The sequence below is a fragment of the Taudactylus pleione genome, unplaced genomic scaffold, assembly GCF_031769625.1.
Source record: "Taudactylus pleione unplaced genomic scaffold, aTauple2 ptg000116l, whole genome shotgun sequence".
Lineage (NCBI taxonomy): Eukaryota > Metazoa > Chordata > Amphibia > Anura > Myobatrachidae > Taudactylus > Taudactylus pleione.
In genome coordinates, this window is record NW_028284518.1 from 18,800,170 (window position 1) to 18,827,278 (window position 27,109).

Genomic DNA, 27,109 nt, shown 5'->3' on the forward strand with positions numbered 1-27,109 from the left:
TCTGCAGTATGTGCATTTGGAACTGTCAGACAATCATGGAATGGCAAACATGAGAACTTTATCAATACACCTTACACACAGATATCTTACCCACATGAAATGTTGCTTAAAATCAGGGGGTTAGTTTTATTTAATCCTTTTTGCTTCTGGGGCACTTGACAGATTTGCAATCATCCATTACATTTTTGGTTCAAATTGGTTTTGCAGCTAACAACCTGATAAACATGCTAACAAATAAATAAAAAATGCTACACCTAAGTATTTAAACAGCGAACAGCATTCATTCTCCAATAGTAAGAATGAGTTGTCGCATCAGTATCATGACTTAATCAGAGCAGAAATACTAAAAACACCATAATGCATAAAGCATCATTTTTATTGTAGCTAAAAGCATGTAATATCTACACCTTGTAGCCCGGCAGGGGATAAAATAAGTCTCAAATTCAAGCCTTGGTTTACAAAATGCAAGAAGAAAACAAACAAATGAACGAAACAGAATACTTAATTTAATCAAATGGTCAAAAGACTCCCTTTTAAATAATTACACTTTAAGTGGTTTCTTTCCCCACGTTAGCTCGAACTTGCAACTATCATCTTGATTGTACTTTTGTTTGTTTGAACAGACCGGCTTCTAAACTCTCCTAACTCTTTGTTCTCCTTCCCAGACCACCATAGGTTTTTCTGTAATTTGGGGAGTCCCATGGACACACACACAGAGTCTGTAAAACAGCACAGTAATATTTCGGTATACCACAGAGCCAATTTCAGCACAGTCTGGGATCATTACTCAGCTCTAACCTCTGCTATTCATCATTGGACTGTCCAATAAAAGTAGGAGGATAGAGATAAGAGATATTTTGTAAGTGACATGCCCATGTCTACAAATAGATTCTAATGCATGCCAGGATGAGCTGACAAAAAGGATTTACTAGATATGCAGCAGGTTAAGTTGCCCTACCCTGTTATATGTACTCTTCAAATCTACCATTGAGCGGTTTAACCATACATATAGATTAGAAACAGATCAAAGAAAAAAATGACTATGTATATTTCGCACACATAGGAAACACAATTCCATAAAAAAATGCATTTAACCAGCAACAAAAAAAACAGAATAGAAATATGAATATAGCAATTCTGCTCATAATACTGTACATACCGTATATACTCGAGTATAAGTCGACCCGAATATAAGCCGAGGTACCTACTTTTACCCAAAAAAACTGGGAAAACTTACTGACTCGAGTATAAGCCTAGTGTGGGAAATGGCAACAGCTGGTAGTGCCCCCAGTAGTAATTCCCCCTGGTTGTGCCCCCAGTAGTAATCCCCCCCTGGTAGTGCCCCCAGTGGTAATCCCCCCTTTCAGTGCCTCCAGTAGTAATCCCCCCCTGGTAGTACCCCCAGTAGTAATCCCGCCTTTTAGTGCCCCCTGTAGTAATCCCCCCTTTTAGTGCCCCCTGTAGTAATCCCCCCCTGTAGTAATCCCCCCTGGTAGTGCCCCCTGTAGTAATCCCCCCTTTTAGTGCCCCCTGTAATAATCCCCCCCTGGTAATGCCCCCTGTAGTAATCCCCCCCTGGTAGTTCCCCCAGTGGTATTCCCCCCTTTTAGTGCCCCCTGTAGTAATCGCCCCCTGATAATGCCCCCTGGTAGTGCACCCTGTAGTCATCGCCCCCTGGTAGTGCCCCCTGTAGTCATCGCCCCCTGGTAGTGCCCCCTGTAGTCATCGCCCCCTGGTAGTGCCCCCTGCAGTCATCGCCCCCTGGTAGTGCCCCCTGTAGTCCCCCCCCCCTAAGTAGAGAGAGACGTGATAACAATAAAAAAAAAAATAAACACTTACCTGAAACTCCCGCTCATGGTCCCGCCGCTGTCCGCTCCTGGTGCCGCCGCTGTCCGCTCCTCCGGCCGCTTTGCATGGGAGAGACGTCGTCATGACGACGTGTCTCCCATCACCCACTGCGGGAGCCGGAAGATGGCTCCCGCAGTGGGAGCAGCAGCAGCCGCTGAGAGTCTGACAGACTCTCAGCGGCTGCTGATTACAGCAAACACATAGCTGCCGGCTCCGGCGGCTATGTGTTTGGCAGTGTGTAGCGCTGACCGAACTCCGTCTGGTCAGCGCTACACTTGACTCGAGTATAAGCCGAGGGGGACCTTTTCAGCACATTTTTTGTGCTGAAAAACTCGGCTTATACTCGAGTATATACGGTATATTAATGGACTACATTACCAGTTACTTGAATATTCATTGCTACTTATATGTATGTTATCAATATATTCTACCAGTGGACTGCCAGGCATGCGTGCGTATATATATTACACACACACACACACATTATATATAAAAATATATATATATATATATATATATATATATATTTGCATACAGTGGCGGATGTTGCCTAGGGGCTGCAAGGCTGCAGCCCCCCCAGCAAAATCCACCACCTCAGTGTAGTCTGGCACCTGGGACAGCATCATGCGTGATGAGCCTGGACATCATTCATATGCCCAGAGGACCGGACCAAGTGACAGCGCCGGTAAGGGGGAGGTGTAGGGACGGTTCAATAAGTTTATTTTTTGCCTATTTGCAGAATGCGCTGGTCAGGCTGCCATAACATTTAGTTTGTAAATAACTATTAGGTGCCAGGTGCCCATTTTGTGCCCCTGAACCACAGGGCCCGGGACAGGTGTACCCTTAGTACCTCCCTATCGCCGGGCTTGTCAGTGCCAGAGGAGTACATATACAGTAAAGAAAGGTGAGGGAATGGGTATCCTAATGTAGTGGACAAATTATATGTGAGAATTGGAGAAAGTGAAGGTGATACCACACTGTTTAAAATAACCATGATCTACTGATGATGATATTAACAATAATAATAATAGTAGGCAGACTGGTAAATACCATATTTGCCTACTATCCCTGATTGTCAGGGAGACCCCCTGAAATAGTAGCAATCTCCCAGATTGCACATTACTCCCATTATGAAGCCGTTTTATAAATGATAAAACAGAGATATATACAGCCGTGGTCAAAAGTTTTGAGAATGACACAAGTATTGGTTTTCACAAAGTTTGCTGCTTCAGTGTTTTTAGACCTTTTTGTCAGATGTTACTGTGGTATACTGAAGTAACATTACAAGCATTTCATAAGTGTCAAAGGCTTTTATTGACAATTACATGAAGTTTATGCAAAGAGTCAATATTTGCAGTGTTGACCCTTCTTTTTCAAGACCTCTGCAATTCACCCTGGCATGCTGTCAATCAACTTCTGGGCCACATACTGACTGACGGCCGCCCATTCTTGCCTACAATGCTTGGAGTTTGTCAGAATTTCAGGTTTTTTTTTGTCCACCCACCTCTTGAGGATTGACCACAAGTTCTCAATGGGATTAAGGTCTGGGGAGCTTCCTGGCCATGGACCCAAAATTTTGAAGTTTTGTTCCCCGAAACACTTAGTTATTACTTTTGCCTTATGGCAAGGTGCTCCATCATGCTGGAAAAGACATTGTTCGTCGTGCCAAACAGCCCTTCTCGGTGCGCCAAATCCTGTGCTGTTCACCTTGCCCCAAATGGTCGCACACATATATACAAGTGTTGCATTTCAAATTAATCAGTGAAGCTGAGACTAAGGGGCATATTCAATTAGCCGCGACAAGCCGTTTTAGGTGAAAAAGTTTCGCCGGTGACATTTCGCCAGGCAAAAACTTATCCCTGTATTCAATTCCAAGGACTTTTCGCATTGGAAAAAACGAAAAAGATTTGCCTATGAAACTAGGCGGAAAAAAGTGCAGAATTGGGGTTTTGGGCTGCAAACTTGCGGAAACCACCCTGCACCCTTGGGACCGCCCCCCAAAGGAAAACTGTGTCAAAGAAAAAAAAAAAAAAACTTACCCCAAAAAAGTACTTTCATTTTGGGGGCGAAAAAAAACAAAGTTCGGGGACAAACTAAAAAACTAGCGAAATAAACTCCAGGGGTGTCCTCAAGTATGCTGCAGGTGTTTTTAAGATTGCAGGTGTTTGCGGCAGGTGGATTTTTTAAGTTTTTTAAAACTTCACTTTAGCTACTTTTAAATATGCTAGCACCCATTTTCATATACCCCAAATTTGTTGGGACTATTTATTTTCACAAAAAAACCCTGCTAAATACTATTCTTCACCACTTATGCAAAGACGCTAATTAGCAGCTAACGAGAGCATTTAGGTACACCAAATACCTTCAGCAGACCTATTCGGGGGTATCTATAGTGATCCCCAATGTCAGTGCATCTTTTGGGGGGTGTCAGGCTGATTTCCCCAAAACTGACAGTACTTTTCGTTGGTTTCGAATTTGCTGGGTTCAGTTTTCGCTGATTTGGAATTGAATACAAGAATAAACGGAGACGAGCGCGATACTTTTTCGAATGGAAAGCCAGCGATGTTGGCGAAAAGTCCAGTATGTCAGAAGTACGGGACTTTTCGCTCCTAATTGAATATGCCCCTAAATCTGCATACGAAGTGGTACGATGCAGCAGCTGCTGCTTTTTTTCCACGTTAACATTCATACAGGACCTGGTGGCTCACGACGCATGGTGTATTGAGGCTAGGTGTATGAGGACACATATGTATGTTGAAACGCTACACGCCTGCTGATGCCATGTAAGGAAATTTAATCAGACAAAACTTTGTACAGATATTTTTATTTACAGATATGTCCTCATACATCTAGCCTCAAATCGCAATGCGGCGAGAGATGCCTGGCGTGAGCGAGCCTCCAGGTCCTTTACGAGTATGCTTGTGCCGAGTGTCTTTTTCACCCAAAGAGGTGTCTTAGTCGCAATATGATGCGACTAGGAAGCACCAGGAGATTGCACTCATTAATTTGATATGCAACACTTGTAGATCTGTGTGTGACGGAGTCTGTTATGTTGAAAACTCTTAAGCTACATACACACTATACAATTACTGGGCCGATTTGCCAATAATCGGGTGTTTGGCCTCATTTATTGTGTAGTGTGTATGAACGATCGTTTGTGTTTCACTGATAAAACAGTTAGAAAACATCCACAAATGCATTCCTTCGATTATCCGATCTGTCAGTTAAGACCGAAAATCTCGGCCTCAATTTCCTGATATTGTGCAGTGTGTGTGATATGCTCAATAATCTGCTCATATTTCCTGTGATTTTTCCCGGATACCTCACCATCCTTGTGGGCGTACATATGCAAATTCACTGTGAAATTTGCCAGGTATTTAATTTAAATTGTATAGTGTGTAACACAGATATCAAGACTGTGATTTTGCCGAAAAATCATTTTAATTATCGGTTTGATAAAAAAAAAATCACATAGTCTGTACCTAGCTTAAATCGAGCACAACGAAACTTGGTGTGGAAAAAAGCCGCAGTTACTGCATCGTAGTACTTCATATAGATTCAGACACAGATATACAAGTGTCGCATAACAAGTTAATCAGTGCAGCCCTGTGGTGCATCCTAGTTGCAGCACATTGCGACTACGGCACATTTTTGACTGAAAAAATACACAAAAAGATGCTCAGCAGAAGCAGGGTCACAAGGGATCTGGCGCACAGAGAGGGGCTGTTTAGCGTTACTGCAGCAATAGTGTAAGGGGACACATATATATATATATATATAATGTTTACAAATGTATGCAATGACGTATATAATGCAATTTATGTTGTGCTTTGATGACCTTTGCATAAGGGAATTATTTTGTATTACCAGCAGTGTGCACTTCGGGTGTTCTGTACTGATGAATGATGTCCATGGTTTGAGCTATTCCGTGACACAGGCTATGGCATGTTAATTACCCAGGTAGGGGGATAGTGTTATCACGAGCACTGCAATCTTCTGATTCCTGGCCTAAACTAACTGGAAGATCTTTCCTGCAAGTGAAGATTCTGCCCTCATTGCTAATAGAGTAAAAAGTCCTCGTCTACTGTCCCAGTTCAGTGAAGTCCTTATTTTTGGGCTCATTGCTGACTACTCTCTCCCAGATTAGACACCTTGTTCACATCACCAGCATATTTAATATTTATTTTTTATTAATGGCAGGGGTGGTAATTGTCATATTGATGTGTGTGTAAAATCTTCACTGCCTTATTCCACTGAAAAGAACAAACAGTGACACTTTAACTAGTGACTAGCTAGTGGTTGTTCCCACAGCTATAGTCATCCTTACCTTTTATGTAGCCTTCTTTACAGCTGTGCATAAGCTGAACAATCCATTTTTGTTGTGCTCCGATACATTGCCAAGCTGGGTCACCCGGAGTGTGGAGTTCGGAAAGATATCTGCAAACACAGAGTTGAGTTGTTATTGTTTTCTCTGTATTATGGGTAACCTAACCACAGCAATTTTTTTGCCTGAGCTAATATTTTTGCATGACAAATACTTTATTTAAATTTGCAGTGTAAAGCTGGCACATTCAGTTTATGGTTTGATCACAGTATTTTTTTTATTTTTATTGATTCTATTGATCCATTTGTGACAAACATTTAAAACAGGTCTGTTATGTTCAATACTCTTAAATTAACATTTCAATTGACTTGTTTATAACACAATAACATAATGTTAATAAACCAAGAATTACCAGGTTTGCCAGCAAATATGTCAAAACAGGCTCACCACCCTAATCCTACGACTCCCCCAATGTGCGGACAGGACAAGTGGGAGTTGAAAGGAGTAAATGGTTTAAAACTTAAAAGTTTTAGAAATAACGACGCTATGATGAGCTAGCAGCTTTGTGTCACCTAAAATTAATTTCCAGAGCTGCTTTGCAGACTGTATAGATGAATGTGAGATTTACCATTTTTAATGATATGAGTAATTTAACCCAAAAGCTATATTAAGTGAGATTTATCAAATGAACACAGTAAACAATAAATAGATGTGCTCTCACACTAATATATATATATATATATATATATATATATATATATATATATATATATATATATATAGGGGATTACCGATAAGGATCATTTTAATAAATAGGGCTTCCGTCCCATCCGCATAAAATAATTAGCTGCTTAGTGTAATCAAAAAAAAAAAAATGACACTTCATGTTAGTTCTACAAATACTAGTTCTACTGATAATAGTCAGGTGCATAAATATTGGGACATTGACAGAATTTTCTTTGGCCTCTATTCACCACCACAATGGCTTTGAAATGAAACAAACAAGATGTGCTTTAACTGCAGACTTTCAGATTTAATTTGAGGGTAATTACATCCAAATCAGGTGAACGGTGTAGAAATTACAACAGTTTCTATATGCGACTCCCACTTTTTAACTTTTTGCAAAGCCATTGTGGTGGTGTATTTTTGCCCTTCGTTTGTCTTCATCTTGAACTACTAAATAAAATGTAATTTTATTATTGTTAACTAGACTAGCGTTCCTGCTAGGCTGTTTTAGCCGGGCGCGGCGCCCTGCCCTCTTTCTGGAAGGCAAAAAGCGCCCTGCCCTCCAGAAGGAGGGCAAAAAGCACCCTGCCCTAACAGCCTGCGGGAACCGTCTTCACCCGCGGGTCGCAGTGTCCCGCGGGTGAGAAATGTGCGGTGACTCGGTCACGGCCAGAGAATAGACGCCGGACGCATGCACCCGGCATCTATTCTCCCTCTCTGCAGGGCTTGGGGGCAGCCCGGCGTGTCCGTAAGTGCCGGGCACGCCCCCAAGAGTGACGAAAAGGGGATGCGTCTTATAGACACGCCCCCTTTTTGATGACCACGCCCCCTTCTCGGGTGCGCGCACGAACGTGCCCTCTCTAGCTCCGGTGCCCTGCCTCGTGCCGGAGCTAGAGTGAACACTACTAGACTATAGTGGGTATAAGGCCTATGTAGCTAGACAAGTAATTAAACTACATCTTTATATTATCTATTAATATTTTTATACTTCATTTTCTTCGCCAATGGTTATTTTTTAATTATACCCTTTTTCCTCAAAATCCTGGGTCTGACCCAGGATTTGGAACACTGTTCCAAGCAGGGTCAGACCAAGGATTTACCCCATTTCCACTGCGGTGCAGTCTCGGAAATATCCCGGGTCAGCGCCGTTCACACTACTGGAGATGATGTCAACACCCAGCACCAGAAACTCCAGATCTCCCCTGAATGCCAGACCGAAGCGGACCGGCGACCAGGGGAGGGGGTTCTTTCCAGGGGAGGGGTGTGTCATCCGGGAGGCTGTCTGTGACAGTAGTCACCGGGGAAGCAGCCTCCCTGTATGAAGCGGCACGGTCGGGACCATACGGGGAAGCTATAATCTCTCCCTCCCTGGTGACAGCTGTCACAAACAGCTTCTGAATATCATCCAATTACTATGCGGTAAACGCGTCCCAGGTCAGAAGACCTGGGTTACCCGTTTCCACTGAGCCTGACCAGGGTTTTATGCGTAAAACCCTGCTTGAAATCCGGGAAAAATTTGCCGGGTCAATTGACTCGGGATTTTTTCCTAGGAGCCTTTTCTAGAGAACCCGCTACTCGGGTTAACACAACAATAACCCGGGTATTTTGGCCAGTGGAAAAGGAGTATTAGTCAATGCCCTAATAGGTCAGTGTAAATCAGGGATGGGAAACCTCAGGCCCGGGAGCTGTATAAGGCCCGCAGAATAATTTGGACTGGCCCTCTGAGCTTTTTTCTGCTAGCCTCATCTGGCTAGCTGGGTGCCTGGAAAGGCACCATGCAGCCAGAATCTATGCAGCAGTGCCACCTGGAGTGTCCTTAGGATGCTTCAGACGGTCACACCGCTGACCTTACAGCTCCCCGGAGCATCCTCAGGATGCTCTGGGCATTGCTGTAATCACCGGTGATTGTGGCCCTGCCCCCGTGTGATGTCACATGGAGGGGCGTGGCCTGCAACAGGCCCACGAATAATGTTATTTATATATATATATATATATATATATATATATATATATATATATATATATATATATATATATATATATATATATCAAAATGGCCCTCAGCAGAATAAAAAAAAAAGGTTCCCCACCCTTGGGGTAGTTCTTGGTTAACACTGCAAAAATCTACTTTTATTTTGATTACTATTTTTAATATACAGACTGTAAATCTGGGTATATTCTTTAGAAGCTCCTACTCCTCAGGGGGACAACAGTTGACCAGAATCTGAAAGATGAAGAGTTTTCAGCACATGCAAATAGAAGACTATTTGTAAGCATTACCTGATGTAGCGTTTCTGGTCATGCAGAGTAGATGGGGTTTCCAACAGTTTATTTAAAAGTAATTCCCTCAAAGCTTCAATCCGAGTTTCTACTTCAGCATAAACTAAAACATAAGGGTAAGAATTATAAACATTCAAACAACAAACAATCTTCTGGATTACATAATTTGAAGTAAAAATATTCATGTTAATGTATGAGTAAAAGTTAAAACTGCAATTCTGTGCATAAGGCACGAGCATTGAGGCTTGGTCACAAAGCTCTAATTTAGTTCATGCACAAAAACCACATACAGTACGTGGAATAAAACCTGGTTTCACAGTTCACAGTTAGGAGACAGAGTGAAAAGTGATAAGTCTGTGATAAGGTGCCAGCCAATCAGCTCCCAACTGTCATTTTTCAAACACAGCCTGTGAGATGACAGTTGGGAGCTGATTGGCTGGCACTTATCACAGACTTATCACTTTTCACTCTGTCTCCTAACACTGCTAGTAACTAGACCCCTAAGTTTCTATAGGCATGAAGGGATCATTTTGTTCATGTATTTAGTCAATCTTTCAAGAAAAGGCTCTACAGCTTATGCAGCTAATGGAGCATACACACGGTCAGATTTTTCTTCAGAACTGAACGATAACAATTTAAAAAATCATTCATATCTGACGGAAAATCTGACATATCTGTCAGATCTGTTAGATGAACGATTTGAACGATGCGCGTTCCCGATGGTCAGATAACGATATCTGACATCTGATGTGTTTGCAGTCAGACTTGGACGATTCCATTCATTTTAATGCAGTCAAAAATCGTCAAATCTTTGGTAAAATCATTCATCTGAGAGATCTGACAAATCGGATCGTGTGTATGCTCCATAAGACATTTCATGGGGCAGTACATCTCACTTTGTGGGTATGTTTCGAAAAGGACCGGTGATATGCTGCAAACTCCTGACTGTAACTGGTACTCCCCATTCACACACCCATCTGCTGCCACATTTAAAGTTGGCTCAAGTAAATTTGGAAAAATGGATGAATGCAGCAGTCCCTGGGAATGGAATCGGTATGATTTACCGCCGGACCCATCCCCGGCGGTTGGAATCCCGACAGCGGCATCCCGGCAGAGAAGGAAACCCCAATCGTCCTAAGGTAAGTATTGACTAACCTAATTCTACCCCCTAACCCTCCCTTACTTGCTTGCACTACGTAGGACAAACTACACATATGTTCAAAGAGAGAATGGCGATTCATCGTTCCTCAATCAAATTATCGATACAAGGGAGGGACTCTGACCAACCAGTCGCTCGCTATTTCAAATCTGCAGGCCATCCACTTACAAGCCTACGATACAAGATCATCGATCATGTGGCTCCACTAAAGCTAGGGGGAGATCGTGCCAAAATTCTGGCACGTTTGGAAACCAAATGGATTACTTCGTTGGACACAGTATACCCGCGTGGTCTTAACGAGAAGATCTCCTGGGCATCATGTGTTTAATTAGTCTAATTAATTTTCAGATTTAGCCTTGTTGCCTGTATTTATCCTTCGATTTTTCTTAACTCTCATCATTACACGCATTTCTGACATTGAGAGGATAATGATAATAACTTATGAGTTTTCACTGATGATGTATACGAATCAGTATGCGAACGTTTGTATGCACATATGTGTTTTTGGCTTATCCATGTATTATTTTTTTATGCCATTATTATGCGCAGCTACACTGCACTTTCTTAATTTGCGATATGCCAATTCCTTTTTCTATATGTCATTTGGTTGTTTTTGTTTATTTATGTCTCCCACAGCACCGCTCTCCGTGTGTGCTGGGCTCCGCCCATTTTTCACACATTGTTGTGACTCGTTCCCATGGAGACAGCTTTCCCTCTCTCCATCACATGACACCGTCTGATGACGTCACCAGGGGGCGACTCCCGCCGCACGGAGGCGCGCTGTTAAACAGCTGTTTTTCATTTGTGATCTTCTTGTATAAAGGTAAGCACTGTTGTTTTGTTTTGTGATGCACACCTTGAGAAAAAGGCCGTTCAGGCCTTGAAACGTCGGTTTACGCTGGAATAAACACTTTTACTTTGTTGTTAAGTCCGGATGAGTGCCGCTTATTCCTGCTTTTTTGAGCAGGAGACATGAATTATATATATATATATATATTTTTTTTTTTTTCAGGGTGTGCAGTCCAGGAATCTTTCCCATATCTGCAGACATATCTGTCCATCGGCAAGTGTGTACGGGCGGTATGCAGACCGCCCGTACACACACAGTGGCAGTTGCCTGGAGTGGGGTGGCCCCGCCCCGCCTCCATGCCAGCGGAACCTGCAGTTGCCGGATAGATGATGGCCGCTCAGTGTTTATGAACGACCATCATCTAAAGATAAATCTGCAAATCACTCGATCTGCAGATATATCTTTCAGGTGTTTACCCACCTTTAGAGTCGAGTCTCTATTATCAGAGATGCTATTTATAAAACATTTTTCTACACTAACGCTACAATCTCTGTATCTACTTAGTTATTCATCTTTTAGAGGTTTAAGGAACCTATAACAATTTTGACTCCATAGACAAATACTTAACCTATACTAGTGGAACCAGCATCCAATTACTACAGCTAAGCTGCTAATTACCCAATCAGACTTCCTAGAGTAATATTTTGCATGATCTTCATTCTAAATATTTACCATCTAATTTAGATTTACTTTGCTGTGGAACTTTACACTATTGGGACTAGCTCTCCTAATGTTAAGTTCCTAATTACATGTATGGTGTCTGTTATTTATCAGTACTATGCAATTATAGAACAGGGGGGGTTTAATTTTTGTAATTGTTTGCTAATTCAATAAATTAATTTTTTCCATATACCAAGTCATGGTTTTATTTATGCACTTGTACTCATAAGCACTACTTTTTCTGCTGTCTTCGATTTACAGCCTATGGACAACATCTCCACTTCTAAAACCTCTCACTTTAGTAAATATACCCCTTGGATTCAATTACAAATTCGGTAACCACTGCTGAAACACCAATGTTGCCATGATGATCTATCTAAAAAGGAGGTCTTATGGTGTAGTAGAGTGGTTCTCAAACTCGGTCCTCAGGACCCCACACTGTTCACTTTTTGCAGGTCACCCAGCAGGTGCACAGGTGAATTCATTACTCACTGACACATTTTAAAAGATCTACAGGTGCAGCTAATTATTTCACTAGTAATTATGTGAGGAGACCTGCAAAACATGCACTGTTTGGGGTCCTGAGGACAGAGTTTGAGAACCTGTGGTGTAGTATATATAATGAGAGCAAAGATAACTCTGATAAAAAAAAATGTCTTGTTCAAATAATGGGATGTGTAAATTGGTGAAGGAGGAAACAAAAAGAAGCCATTGTCTATACACACACAGCTGCTAACACAGTAGTTGTTTATTGATTAATGTCAATGGATAAGGATGTGGTATCATGTATTTATGATGTTTCCATAAAACAAAGCTAATATTCAATGAACTGTTGTAGGCTATACCCATCTATACTTTACATCATAGCAACAATTTCTTTTCAGGTATAGTTCCACTCTTAAACTAGGTACACATTATATAATTATCTGTCCAACAAGGCTGGGTGTAACGAAAATCTGGTAATGTATAGAAGCAAATGACAATCAGCCAAAATGGTCAAATATGGTTGTTCGGACAAATTGCTTAAATAAAATGGACTTAACAAATTTATCTTAACGACCATTTGTGTCTGTTTTCCAGTGTTTGGGACCATATGGTTTCAACCACCAGATTGGACAGATAATCTTATAGTGTTTACCTAGTTTAAGACTCATAACCTGCGTGTCTGAGCATCACAATATTTAGCAAAAACAAGTAGAAATATGAAGCTTAATAATTAACTGCAAGCAATAAGTCACATTAAGATGTTTGCACCTGTCCAATACCAGCCTATATTGTAGCTAAATATTAAAATGGTTTCTCACCTTTCTTAAAAACTTCAACTTCAGTCTTCCCAAACAATGACTTTGCTTTTTCATAGTCATTAATGACAACATCATAGTCGCCCTAAACAAAAAGTATAGAGAATGGAAATATGCATTATACACAATCAAAGGAATGTCAATGTAGGGCACAATAAGTGAGCACCACAAAAGTACCAGTGAATCTAGAACATAATGCACATGCTCCGTTTGGTACTAGGAGGAATAAGGACAAAAGAGCTATCTCTTTAAGCCTGGGTAGAAACCTAATGTTAAATTTTGCACTTAGTTGGCTATTCAATTGTTTTTTAATTAATGGGCGCCCGATGGAGCAATTAAATTGTTGTGCCCAATTAGACTGGGTATAGTTGCGTAAAATGGCTAAACCCGTCTTAAGTTCTGGTTAGTATGCCCAAACAGCAGCGTGGGTGCCCAAAAACAGGACTTATTGCACAGGGTGCAAGCAGAAATGTGTGCAGTTGCAGATAATCATGCCCAAACAGAGAAACAAGTGAATTGCTCCGTTGGGCACCCATTAGGAAAGTGCAGTGAAAAAACAATTGTATCGCCCCCTTAAATTGAAAAGGGAAATCGCTGCAATGAGCAAATGGGTTTTAGGGGGTAAAAAGAAGCAATTGCTACACTTTTACAGGCCAGCGTGCACACACATTTATACTACACTGGGATACATACTAGTACAGTCAGAGTGAGAAATCCGTAAATAATCAGATATAACGAATGCCATGAGGTGAGACACAGTAAGCTATGTAAAGGCCAATACAGAGTGAAATGAGCACTGACAGAACCAGAAACGCTGCAATAACACTGCCTGCCATTTACAGGCAAACAGATTTATGTGACAGCATAATATGTATGTGCATAAGGAACCTCCACACTGCACCAATTGCAGGGAAGATGGCAGTGTCTGCAGTAGCAGTGATAAATGACTGTAGGTTAACCAAGAGCTGCATTAGTCTGCAACCAACATTGTAGTATGAGTTCACCTTCTGAATGTTTTTCTCAATGTTCAGTGGAAGGTTGAACAGAAATTTAAATCGTTGGAGAACATTTAGTGCATTTCGGGTTGAGTCTGCTTTATCCTTCCTGCCCAGCACTTCTTGGAACAGAGCATCTGCTGTTGTACTTGCACCTGACAACAGAAAGCAGAGACAGTATAAGGAATCTTTACATTCAATTAAAATATTACAGTCTTTAGACCAATGGATTTTTAGCTAGCTATACATGGTATTTTGTGTTTTTATTAGATATGATAATCCTTGTACTTAGTATAAAGAAGAACAGGTAGTGTATTATGAATACTGACATTCCACAATTCAAAGTTTCTCTTAAAGGTTACAAGCGTGCCATTGTGAGTACCTTATACAGGAGGCCATTTATATAGCTTGTAAATAGCTCACATTTTTCTACCCGTGAATTATCCTAATTATTCCTTTACCCAAAAGAAAATAGGAGGAAAAACTGGAAGCATTTTGGGCCGTTTTGATCACTGCCAGCAGAAAGTCTCTACATTATCTGGTCTAGTGACTATACTTTAAGCAAAGATGAAAAAATTACATCAGTCTCTCTGGGTGGCTTGCGTGCCATATTCTTTCTTCAGCAGTGTGGGTGGCCCAGCAAATCTGAACACAGCAGAGCTAAAAGCATTGTTTAATACAAATAAAGTTAAAACTCTGCTGAAATTTTTAACTTTAAAGTAAAAATATTCACTTGCATGAAGCCACTATTACACTAGAGGTTTAAGAAAGGATCCAAACTAAAGATCTTATTCTTCATAGGAGAAGTGATAGCTGGCTATACAGCAATTACACCAAGAGATGTTACAGCTGTCATACTGTATACATGTTTCACTTGCTTGTTGCAGACATTTATTACACACTGTCATTCAATAACTATCAAGCCAAATGACAACAACCCTACCAACAAATCTAACCCATATTTATGAAAGCAATCAAGCACTGGAATGGACATTCAACTGAATGGCCAATAGATCTCGTAAGCGTGTCAGCGTTATGTCTGAACGATGCCCAATATATCTGCACTGCGTGTACGGTCAGTTAGCCGACCTCCTGTTCACTTGCTGCAGACGCCACCGGTGATTGACAGACTGGGCGGGCACATGTAAATAACCTCCCAGTTGTGACATCAATTACAAGGCATCAGCTCGACGATTGGTCAGAGTGCCCATGCTGCCCCTTGTTCACCGCCAAAAGTGCCTACAATGGGTACGTGAGCATCAGAACTGGACCATTGAAAAATGGAAGAAGGTGATGAATCAGGTTTCCTATACATTAAGTGGACGGCCAGGTGCATGTATGTCATTTACCTGGGGAAGAGGTTGTATCAGGGTGCAGTATGGGAAGAAGACAAGCAAGAGGAGGCAGTGTAATGCTCTGGGCAATGTTCTGCTGGGAAGCCATGGTTGATGCCATTTATGTGTATGTCACTTTGGAGCGTACCACCTACCTAAACATTGTATGTTGCATACCAAATACCCTCATTAAAGGACCTGCTGCTAATATCTTGGGGCCAGATACCACAGAACACAGTCCATGCATCGACGAGTCGACGATTTTTTTTTTTTTTATGCAAAACATGAGGGGGACCAGTGCAAATTTGGGCAGGTGGTTTTAATGTCATGGCTGACGGGTGTGTGTGTGTGTGTATAATTTATTTATATATATATATACATATATATATATACACATATATATATACACATATATATATACACACATATATATATACACATATACATATATACACATATACATATACACATATACATATACACATATACACATATACATATACACACATATATATATACACACATATATATATATATATATTTATACATACATACACACACACAGCAACTTGACATATAAAATAGATTCTAGAGGTGGATGAAAGACCTCTGGAGAAATGTCTATACTGTCCAGAATGCTTCTCTAACCACTTCTGGACAACTTGGGACAGATGACATGGTGCATTGTCCTGTTTGCATATTCCATTGTTGTGGGGGTACATGAAGTCCATGAAGAGCTGCAAATGGTATCAAGCAATGCAACATAGCAGTTATCGGTCAATGACATGTTCAGGTGGACCAGCGGACCCAACTCATGCCAAGTGAACACACCCCACACCATTATAGAACCACCACCTGCCTGCACACTGCCTTGTCATCAACTCTCATGGGGTCTGCACCACACACAAAGCCTACCATCACCATGAAACAACTGGAACTGTGACTCGGACCAGGCTACATGTTGCCAGTCCTCCAGGGTCTAACTAGTAATGTCACGAGCCCAGGTAGTGCGCTATGTCCAGTCTCGTAGTGTTAACAGGTGCACTCTGATGGGTCATATCCCATGGAAGCTAATGTAAGCTGCATTGTCCTGCTGGATATTCGCCTGGTACCACCTGCATTAAATGTGGATGTGATTTAAGCCAGTCTCGCTTGTCTGTTACCACTGACAATTCTGGACAGAAGGCGCTGGTCACGTCATTAAGTACCTGTGGTTGGCCACTGCGCTGTCCACGGTGGGTGGTATTGTCTCCCATGAGGTTTTCCTGTTACACACATGACACTGTAGATCGAGGAATGTTGAATGTCCGCATAACTTTGGGAATAGAATTTCCAATCAGTCGTGCACCTACTATCATGCTCCGTTCGAGCTCCAAAAATTCACATCACCTTGCCATGATCAGCCTAGCCAGTGTTCAAACTGACTCACGAGATTACAACTGATTTGAGGTTTGGCCTTTTCCAAGATGCCATAGTATGGTGATGCTACCTACCATTACCTTTACATACTGCCATAACATGACTTTTGGCACTTCAGCCAGTGTGTCATATATAGATAGAAAGATATCGTTCTTTATAATTTTTATATATATTCCGGAAAGTATTTCACAGGGCTTCACGTTTTTCCACATTTTGTTATGTTACAGCCTTATTTCAAAACGGAATTAATTTTTGTCCTCAAAATTCTACACACAGTACCCCATAATGACGTGTAAAAATTTTTTTTTTTAGATTTTTGCAAATTTAATAAAAAAAATTAAAAAAAAACCCACTAAGAATTCACATGTACATAAGTATTCACGGCCTTTGCCATGAAGCTCAAAATTTAGCTCAGGTGCATCCTGTTTCCACTGATCATCCTTGAGACGTTCCTACAGCTTAATTGGAGTCCACCTGTGGAAAATTCAGTTGATTGGACATGATTTTGAAAGGCATACACCCGTCTATATAAGGTCCCACCACTTGACAGTGCATGTCAGAGCACAAACCAAACATGAGGCCAAGGAATTGTCTGTAGACCTCCGAGACAGGATTGTCACGAGGCACAAATCTGGGCAAGGGTACAGAAAAATATCTCTGTTTTGAAGGTCCCAATGAGCACAGTGGCCTCCATCATCCGTAAATGAAAGAAGTTCGGAACCACCAGGACTCTTCCTAGAATTGGCTGTCCGTCTAAACTGAGCGATCGGGGGAGAAGGGCCCTAGTCAGGGAGGTGACCAAGAACCCGATGGTCACTCTGTCAAAGCTACAGCATTCCTCTGTGGAGAGAGGAGAACCTTCCAGAAGGACAACCATCTCTGCCGCAATCCACCAATTAGGCCTGTATGGTAGAGTGGCCAGACGGAAGCCACTCCTTAGTAAAAAGCACATGGCAGTCCGCCTGGGGTTTGCCAAAATGCACCTGAAGGACTCTCAGACCATGAGAGACAAAGATTTAACTCTTTGGCGTGAATGCCAGGCGTTCTGTTTGGAGGAAACCAAGAACCGCTCATCACCAGGCCAATACCATCCCTACAGTGAAGCATGATGGTGGCAGCATCATGCTGTGGGGATGTTTTTCAGCGGTAGGAACTGGGAGACTAGTCAGGATAGAGGGAAAGATGAATGCAGCAATGTACAGAGACATCCGGGATGAAAACCTGCTCCAGAGCGCTCTTGACCTCAGACTGGGGTGACGGTTAATCTGTCAGAAGGACAACGAACCTAAGCACACAGCCAAGATATCAAAGGAGTGGCTTCAGGACAACTCTGTGAATGTACTTGAGTGGCCCAGCCAGAGCGCAGACTTGAATCCGATTGAACATCTATGGAGAGATCTGAAAATGGCTGTGCATCGACGCTTCCCATTCAACCTGATGGAGCTTGAGAGGTGCTGCAAAGTGGAATGGTCGAAACTGCGCAAAGATAGGTGTGCCAAGCTTGTGGCATCACATTCAAAAAGACTTGAGGCTGTAATTGTTGCCAAAAGTGCATCAACAAAGTATTGAGCAAAGGCTGTGAATACTTATCTACTTGTGACTTCTTAGGTTTTTTTTATATTAAATTTGCAACAATCTCAAAAAAAACTTTTTACACATTGTCATTATGGGGTATTGTGTGCAGAATTTTGAGGAGAAAAATGTATTTATTCCATTTTGGAACAAGGCTGTAACATAAAATGTGGAAAAGGTGACACACATACACACACACACGCTGATGTCGCAGTTGCATCAAATAAACCCTCTTGGCGCGCCTTATCCAGTGAGAATCTGCTAGCGCTGGGAGTCTTTTTTGCGTCTTTTTCTGACAAAAATAAACCTAAAGGCCAGTGAAATGTTTTCGCTGCTGCAATCTTTTCGCCTCATTCGCCTGTTTGTACGCGAAGTTATCGCATATTTTCACAATGCACGTTCCCGCTTTTCGCCCTATACAATTCCACAAACAGGCGAAAACACAGAGGTGTGAATGGAGTGAATGGCGAAAAAAGACTACTTATTTTGGGGAAATCAGTCTGTACCTCATAAACAGCCTAACTGACCCTGGAAATCAATATAGAAGTGTATTAATAGACCAAAAAAAGTATTTTAGCTTCTTAAATGGAGTCAATGGGCCGTTATTTGCATATCTGCATGAGTGTGGGTAAATTATAAAAAGCCACTTCTTTTGTGAAAAATAATTGTAGTTAAGTTGGGGGTTAATTTAAATGCATAATATTATATTTTTTTATCTATAAAATGCAGTATAAAAAGTTTTAAAAATACACCTGCTGCAGCCACCTGCAATCCTAAAAATACCTGTCACATCCATTCAGCACCCCAAAATACCAGACCCAATACCCATTTCCAAACTTTTTTCCTTTTTTGCCCCAAAAATTACATTACTTTTTTTTTAGGGTGAATTAAGATATTTTATTATATATTTTTTGCCTAATTAGACATTAGAGAGGGTGTCCAAAGGGTTCTGAACCAAGTCCCCATATTATTAGACAAATATAGGGATTTTGCTCATCTTTTCTCCTGCCTTTGGGTGGAGAAACGCTTTCACCTGTTTTTGCCTATGGAGTTTTCGCACATGTGAAAACATGCTGGAATTGAATAGGGCGAAAACATCGCATCAGCGAACGCTTTTCGCATCTAATTGAATACGGCCCTAAGTCGCGATGCGACTAGGATGCACCAGGAGACTGGGCTAATTAATTTGATATGTGACATTGCTATACTGTATCTCTCAAACAACATGCAAAGTGTTACGATGTATCAACCACAGCTTTTTTCCACGCCAAGTGTGTGTGTGTGTGTATTTCTAAAAAATTATTTTTTGTCTCAAGACTGTTGCATGTATAGTCCAGAAATAAAAGAGGCCCAACATAGAAAATTATGCCAGTTTCACAGTAAAAGTTAATTTATTTTCTTTTTCCATTTTTTGCTGAACAGTGTAACATAGGAAATGCAGTTTCTCTGATTACGCAGAGAGTGGGAGAGAAGTCAGGTAAAATCCATCATCACGCGTTTCATTTTTTTGCATAACGAGTTTGAGTCACCATGTAATAAGTGAATTTATATTTGGAAATAAGCATGATCGTGTTACCAGGAGAGGAATGAAAGGAAACAGTTTAGTTGTTAATAGATGTTTGTTGGGTACAGAACACTTACTTTTCAGAACCTTCTCCAATTTTTGCGTCATTGACCCTTCCACTTTTTCCGTTCCATCCGCCTCCAGTTTCTGATGGATTGCTGGAAAATAAATGGTCATTAAAAGGTGTACACTAGTCATATTTAACATTTCAGGAACCTCCGTTCATATTACTTCGACAAAAATACATCAAAAACTTAACATAGCTTAACAAAACCAAGCTTAATAATTATATAAAATGTACATTATAATTTTATTTTTAGACTAGCTTCGTACAACATGATATTACCCTGCTTTGAAAAAAAAAATAAAAAACTTTTTGCTTAACTGAAATGCACCAGTAGTTTTGTAGAATAAAATAAAATTAGATTTCCACTGATGAAAGAATTATATTGATCAAATAATATAAAAATACTAATATTTTTTTCCACTGATGACAGGATAATTTTAGCTAAAATGTAAATGTACATGACAACTTTTAGAGAGTTAGTTTGGCTCCTGAAAAGCATAAAGATGGTGTATCTCATACTCTGCAATATGATTCTGGGAGGTTTCATCATAGCTGAAACACATAACTTTATTACAGAAAAGGGATTCAGCATAGAACAGCCCAACAGTATCGCTGAAGGTAATGTAGAATACAGAAGTGTTTTTCCATCATTACATGTAAAAGGTAATTCTGTAAAATTGAGGTAGACAGTAAATGTTCAGTGTAATACCATCACATTATAACCTCTCAATACAGAAAATGTTTTATTTTTCTAGCAAAATCAATGTGGTTTATGAAAATATATTGGCAATTTACTTCCCATCCCATCGTTGAAGAAATAGGACAGTTAGATATGCAGATAATCAGCTTTGCTCCAACACACCTCATCACCACTTCAAGGGATGTAGTCAAAACATCACAATGTCAACAGTTATGTTATCTATGTTGTTAAAATGTCAACAATGGACATGTCGGCATGTGAGGAATGTCGACATGTGAAATGGCAACATTCATTTTGCACGAACCAGCAGCGGAGGTTTTGGGATAGGCTACAGGAGGGGAGGTGTGGGTGACGCATTAGGGGGAGGGTTAGCAATACCGCCACTGGATCAGCCAGAAGTCCTCATCAGCTGACTACAGGATCTGGAATACATCACTGGAGCTGCCATACCAGGTAGAGTCACCACTAGACCAACAGGGATGTATTGTCAACATTCTAGTCATGTTGACATTTCATCAGTTTTTATATGATGTCGACATTGTGAGCATGTCAACATTATGACCATGTTGACATTATGAATGTCGACAAACTAAACCACATCCCTCTTGAACAACACATGTTACTTTTGTACAAGGTATGGCTATTAAATAGCAAGACTGTACTTGTAAAAAATCAACCATACTGTGCGAGTTAAAGGGAGTGGGAGGGAACATTGACTTTGGACTATCCCAGAACAGTTTTGCAAGTTTCACCCCTCTCGCACAGATAGTTTTCTGTCACACAGCATTCAAAGAAGTTGTGTTTTTCCAGTGTGTTGTAAAAATGCTTAGTTCAAAAGTAGAGCAAGGTGTGAAGTTCACATTTTTAGTTAAATTGATCAAAATGTCCACCAAATTTTTCCGTATGCTAACCGAGGCTTATGAGGAAGATGATGTATGTCACGTGCAAGTGTGTTTGAGTGGCTCAAAAGATTTAGTGGCGGTCGTGAGGATGTCGAAGATGATGAACATTCCGGAAGACCTTGCACATGAAAAATGAATGAAACTGTGGAAAAAATTCAGCATCCGAATGATGAATCAACATTACTGAAAAAATGTTCTAGGAACTTTGCAGGAAAGAATTAGAAGAGGCCAGAGTCGTGGACAACACACCAGTCCACACAGCTCTTTCTGTGAAGCAGTTTTTGGGCCAAGAAACAGATTGCAGTGCTAGAATACTCTCCTTACTCGCCAGACCTAACACCATGTGACTACTTTCTTTTCCATTAAGTCAAATCTGTACTCAAGGGAACCCGTTTTGCATCAGTTACTGAGGTAAAGAAGAAAACAATGGAGCTGTTGAGACAGCTGACAGATAATGAGCACGGCTTTGAACAATGGAAAATAAGAAAGCAGCGGTGTGTGGATGCAGAAGGGGAGTACATAGAAGGGTAACAGAGTTAAAAAGTACTTAATATAATTAAACAAATTATAGCATCAGTCTTGTTATTTAGTACTCACCCCTCATATCTAGATAGCAAGGGTGTAAAAAGAAGCAGAAGATAAAAGCTTTGTTTGGGGCACACTTCAATACAAAATCTAAAGGTTAATGGTTAAAACAACTTTTACTGTGCTTTCCTTAAAAGGTTCAGATGTGTCCTCATACATTTAGCCTCCATGTGTGCGACGTGCCTGGCATGAGTGAGCTGCCAGGTCTCGTGCAACTCTGCTAGTGTTGGGCATCTTTTTTTGCTGAAAATGTTTCTAAGCCGCAATGTGATGTGACTAGGACTCACCAGCAGACACTGCTGATTAATATGAAATGTGACGTGTACATCTGTGTGCACCTGAGTCTGTATATGAACCACAATGGAACTTGGAATTAAAAAATCTGCGTCTGCTACATTGTAGCACTTTGTATACATATTCAGACTTAGTCGCTCATAAGTGTTGCATATCAAATTAATCAGCGTAGTCTCCTGGTGCGCTCTAGTTGCATCACATTGCGACTTAGACGCATATCCAGTGCTAGCAGAGTCTCATGGGACCTGGCACGCCAAGAGGGGCTTCTTTTAGCACGACTGCAGCAAAGGACACATTTGTAGAAAGCGAATATGTACTCAACATACTCAAATTGGTGATTAAAACAATTAAATAGGCACCCAGGATTTTGTTCACAGGTCCATCCCGGGAGCAACCCGGCTAAGACCCTTTTCAAACTGGCGGCCCGACCCGACAATAATGCAGGGTTGATGACGTCGTCGCCATCATGTGCTGAGCTGGCACTTGGAGATCGATCTGGGTTACCAGTTCACACTGCATCACGAGCAGGGTTGAACCAGTGTTACACCCTTCTCGTGACCTAGGTTGAAATGCCAGGCCGCTCGACCTGGCTTATTTCAACCTGGCCCATTCACACTGCACAGTAACCCAGGTTGCTGCGTGTTCACGTGCAATAACCCAGGTTATTGCTTGTAGTGTGAAAGGGGTATAAGAAAAAAAATATATAAGTCATTTACGTGGGGACGAACTGAATGTATATGCCAAAATATATGGATCCCTGGAAATGTTCAATACATAAATTGAATACATCATTTAAATCCTTATCATAAAGGTATATAATCCAGGTGACTATCAGCTGCAAGAGGATCCTTAAAAAATTAAAGCAAAATTACTGAATAACTCCACAGAAGAGACAAAGAAAAAAAAAAGGTACAATAAGCAAGAAGTATCAAAAAATTTATTGGTAATTTTGACTCAGAAAGCAGACAACAACATTAGTTGGAGTATGCAGATAATCTACTTTCTGGAAAAAAAAATCATCTGCAAATAATCATAACAGGTTAGTATTGATGGATAGTTCACATAGAAGAATATATGCTGTTAAAGTATAGTAATACATATTTATTATAGGTATGGATAACCACAAAGAGTGTCCAGGTGATAAATCATGTACATAATCAAATAGGATGTTAAATAAAATACATATCTAGTGCTCACACTTGGGAATGTAAAGGTTTCATTAGATATACAAAGATCTATATAGTCAGATACCCAGATCTGTGTGTTCAACATATGTGGTTTTGAAAAAAACATATATATATATATATATATATATATATAGATAGATATAGAGAGAGAGAGACTACTTGATGTGTACGGTAGGAATGCATGTCACTTACATATGTAAGAGTGTAACTGCATGAATATTCGTTATTTATCTAGGTATAGACATGTAGTGATCAAGGTCGTCTGAGTCAAAAGCTGCCTGTCTGGCACTGACAGGAAGCTTGCATTTTATTGTGGCCAGCAGCAGTGCTTTGTACCTCTGTATACAGAATGCAGAACAATAAACTGTAAAAATCTGTGTTTTAGGTAATGTTTGCTTAACAGGAATACAGTTATACTGCATTTCACAGTCCTTGGATGTCACATGGTCAAAAATGTTATGTTTGAATACACAAACACACACAAAAGTATATAGTTATTCTCATTAATAAGCAGTAGTAGCACATTTAATATACTGGACTCAGAATACACACAGTTTCTGCTGTGTGTGTATGTATTTTTTATTTATTTTTTGGTAAGCAGAAAAAAGCACAAATAGTCCCTTAGGTTCACTAATTATTGCTTTCTCTTTGGGTGAATTCAAAGCTATATGCATATACAACATATAGAGAAAAAAAATAGGTTCAAATCCAATACACACCATCATTCATGCTTTCTATTTTTCCTTTACATGCATCAATGACACTTAATGAGGGATCACATACATAAACTGCTGGAGGTACAACAGTTCTGCAGACTTTGATTTATAGACCTGTTACAAGTGCCATTCTCTCGGTCTAATAAAAGTTGCTTAAAAAGAGTAAAAAAGGGCATCACAGAATGTTATTTTGTCATATTATGTATTTGCTTATAAACATTATTCTCTTTATGTCATCACACACATCAATCACATGTAGAGACTTCCCCAAAGCATAGCTACACAAATTGCTTATCAACAGGAGGAATAATTGCAAACATTTGTACGCTAAAGCAATCACATCACTGTCCATGTATATGCAAGTACTTTAGTGATGAAACATATGCCAGTCAGTCTCTTAAGTGCTAAGAGAGGGAAATGTAAACCCTAAAAAGTGTCATGTATGGGAACGTTTCAGAGAAATTACCATCTACTGTAAACTGGAAGAAAATTTACAATGGGCTAAGAGCACAATATCTTTCAGTGTCTGGTATAGGTGAGGTTTGACCTAAAACGGGCACCATAGTGAAATGTTATCTTTGTTACTTTGACATCACAAGGACCATCTTTCACAGTTGTTTATACGAGGTGTGGCTATTAAATAACAAAACTGATAATATAATTACACAAATTATAGCAAGTACATTTTAACTCTGTTACCCTTCTATGTACTCCCCTTCTGCTTCCACACACCGCTACAGCTTGGTCAAAGCCATGCTCTAGCTCATTATCTGTCAGCTGTCTCAACAGCTCTGTTGTTTTCTTCTTTACCTCAGTAACTGATGCAAAACGGGTTACTACGAGTACAATCTTTTGTGCCACTCAAACACACGTGTGACAATCTGCCAGGTAAGCCTCGGTTAGCATACAGTATGATTTGATGACCATTTCTTTCAATTTAACTAAAAATTTTAAGTTTACACGTTGCTCTACTTTTATAACACACAGGAAAAACACAACAACTTAAAAAACACAACTTAATGCTGTGTGACAGTAAAGCTATCTGTGCGAGAAGGTTGAAACTTACAAAACCGATTTGGGATAGTCCAAGGTCATCTCCAAGCGCCGGCTCTTCCTAAGCTGTTAACAGGTCCCGGCCACGAGCAGTGTTGAATCAGTGTTCAACCTTGCTCATTACCCGCGTTGAAATTTCCCAGGTTATTTCAAATGGGACCTTTCTCACTGAGCAATATACCAGGTTGCTGCGCGTTCATGTGAAATAACCCAGGTTAGTGCTGGAAATATGAAAGGGAATCGGTATGAAATACCGCTGGCCGGTTCGATTCCCGTCAGCGGCAACCCGACAGATGGACAGATCCCGGCAGCCCAACAGCGCTGGAAATCCCGATCGTCCTCAGGTAAGTATATAATAACCTAACCCCCCTAACCCTAGCCTCCCCCCCCCAAGTGCCTAACCCTAATCCCCCCTGTAAGTGCCTAACCGCAACCCCCCCTTCCCCGTTGCCTAAACCTAAGTCCCCAGGGGCGGGTGCCTAACCCTAACCCTCCCTCCCCCTAGCCTAACCCTAACCCTCCCGGGGGGGTGCCTAACCCTAAGTCCCCCCCGGGAGTCCTAAACCTAATCCTCCCCCCCCCCCGGCGGTTGTCCGCTCGCAGCGCCCGGCATCCCTTCGATCGGGATGCCGGGAGCCTGTCTCTCGGCGTCGGGAAAATTACAGGCGTCTAGATATAGACGCCTGTCATTTAACTCACGCCGGAATAAAGCAATCGGGAAGCCAGCTGTCGGGATCACGTCAGCCGGTTTCCCGATTGCATCCCGTATGAAAGGGGTTCTACTTTTCTTAATGCACTATATGCAGTCTGTAAACCAATAAATTGAGTGGCAGGGCTCCATTCCGAGCCTAAAATGGTGGAGAGCAAATAACAATAGCTAGCACCAGAGTGAGAGAAAGCTACACATTTTAAACAAAGTTCTTCCACAGTCTGAACTATATTTGTGATTACAGCAAAAGATTTATTTTTTTTGTTATAGTGGCCCAACCTTCTTAGTGTTAATGATCTATCAGTGATTTGTTTCTTGACATCTGTCAGCTTAAGAAAACGTACTATTAACCGAACCTTCTTTATACAATTATTTAAGTATTGTGATTATCAAGTATTTAATTATTGTGATTATCAGGCCTACTAAAGTTTAGAAGATCCATTTGGATATATCTTCTAAATTCAGTAATACCACAAATAAGAGCATAAATAAACTAAAGCCAGTTTGAAAGTAAATATATTTTGGTCATTGGCAAAGACAACACCGGACATTATTTAAAAACAAACAAACAAACAAACAAACACACACACACACACACACACACACACACACACACATATATATATATATATATATATAACCAGAGACAGCGGCACTCATGTCAATAACAGATCCACAAGTCCAGGTTTGTATATCAACGTTTCGGAGCCATTTTATTGCTCCATCGTCAAGACATAAAACATACAATACAAAGACTTACTTACTTATACCATCACCCATCACCACGTGCGACTGCGGGTCCCGGCATCCGTCATCTCCAACCTACATCAGTGTATTTAGATGCGCTTCTACAACCGTGTATTT

The 27,109-nt window shown here is 40.8% G+C and overlaps 1 protein-coding gene across 1 annotated transcript in view; it reads right to left on the reverse strand.

Annotated features, from left to right (window-relative positions):
- The window catches only part of EXOC2 (exocyst complex component 2), a 222,857-nt gene that overhangs the window by 108,876 nt on the left and 86,872 nt on the right, over window positions 1-27,109 (reverse strand). Inside the window, exons 6-10 of the mRNA XM_088471721.1 lie at window positions 20,110-20,190; window positions 14,153-14,298; window positions 13,152-13,233; window positions 9,179-9,281; window positions 6,176-6,285 (exon numbers count right to left, since the gene is read on the reverse strand). Coding sequence (XP_088327847.1) covers window positions 6,176-6,285; window positions 9,179-9,281; window positions 13,152-13,233; window positions 14,153-14,298; window positions 20,110-20,190 — 522 coding nt within the window. The remainder of the gene's footprint in view (window positions 1-6,175; window positions 6,286-9,178; window positions 9,282-13,151; window positions 13,234-14,152; window positions 14,299-20,109; window positions 20,191-27,109) is intronic.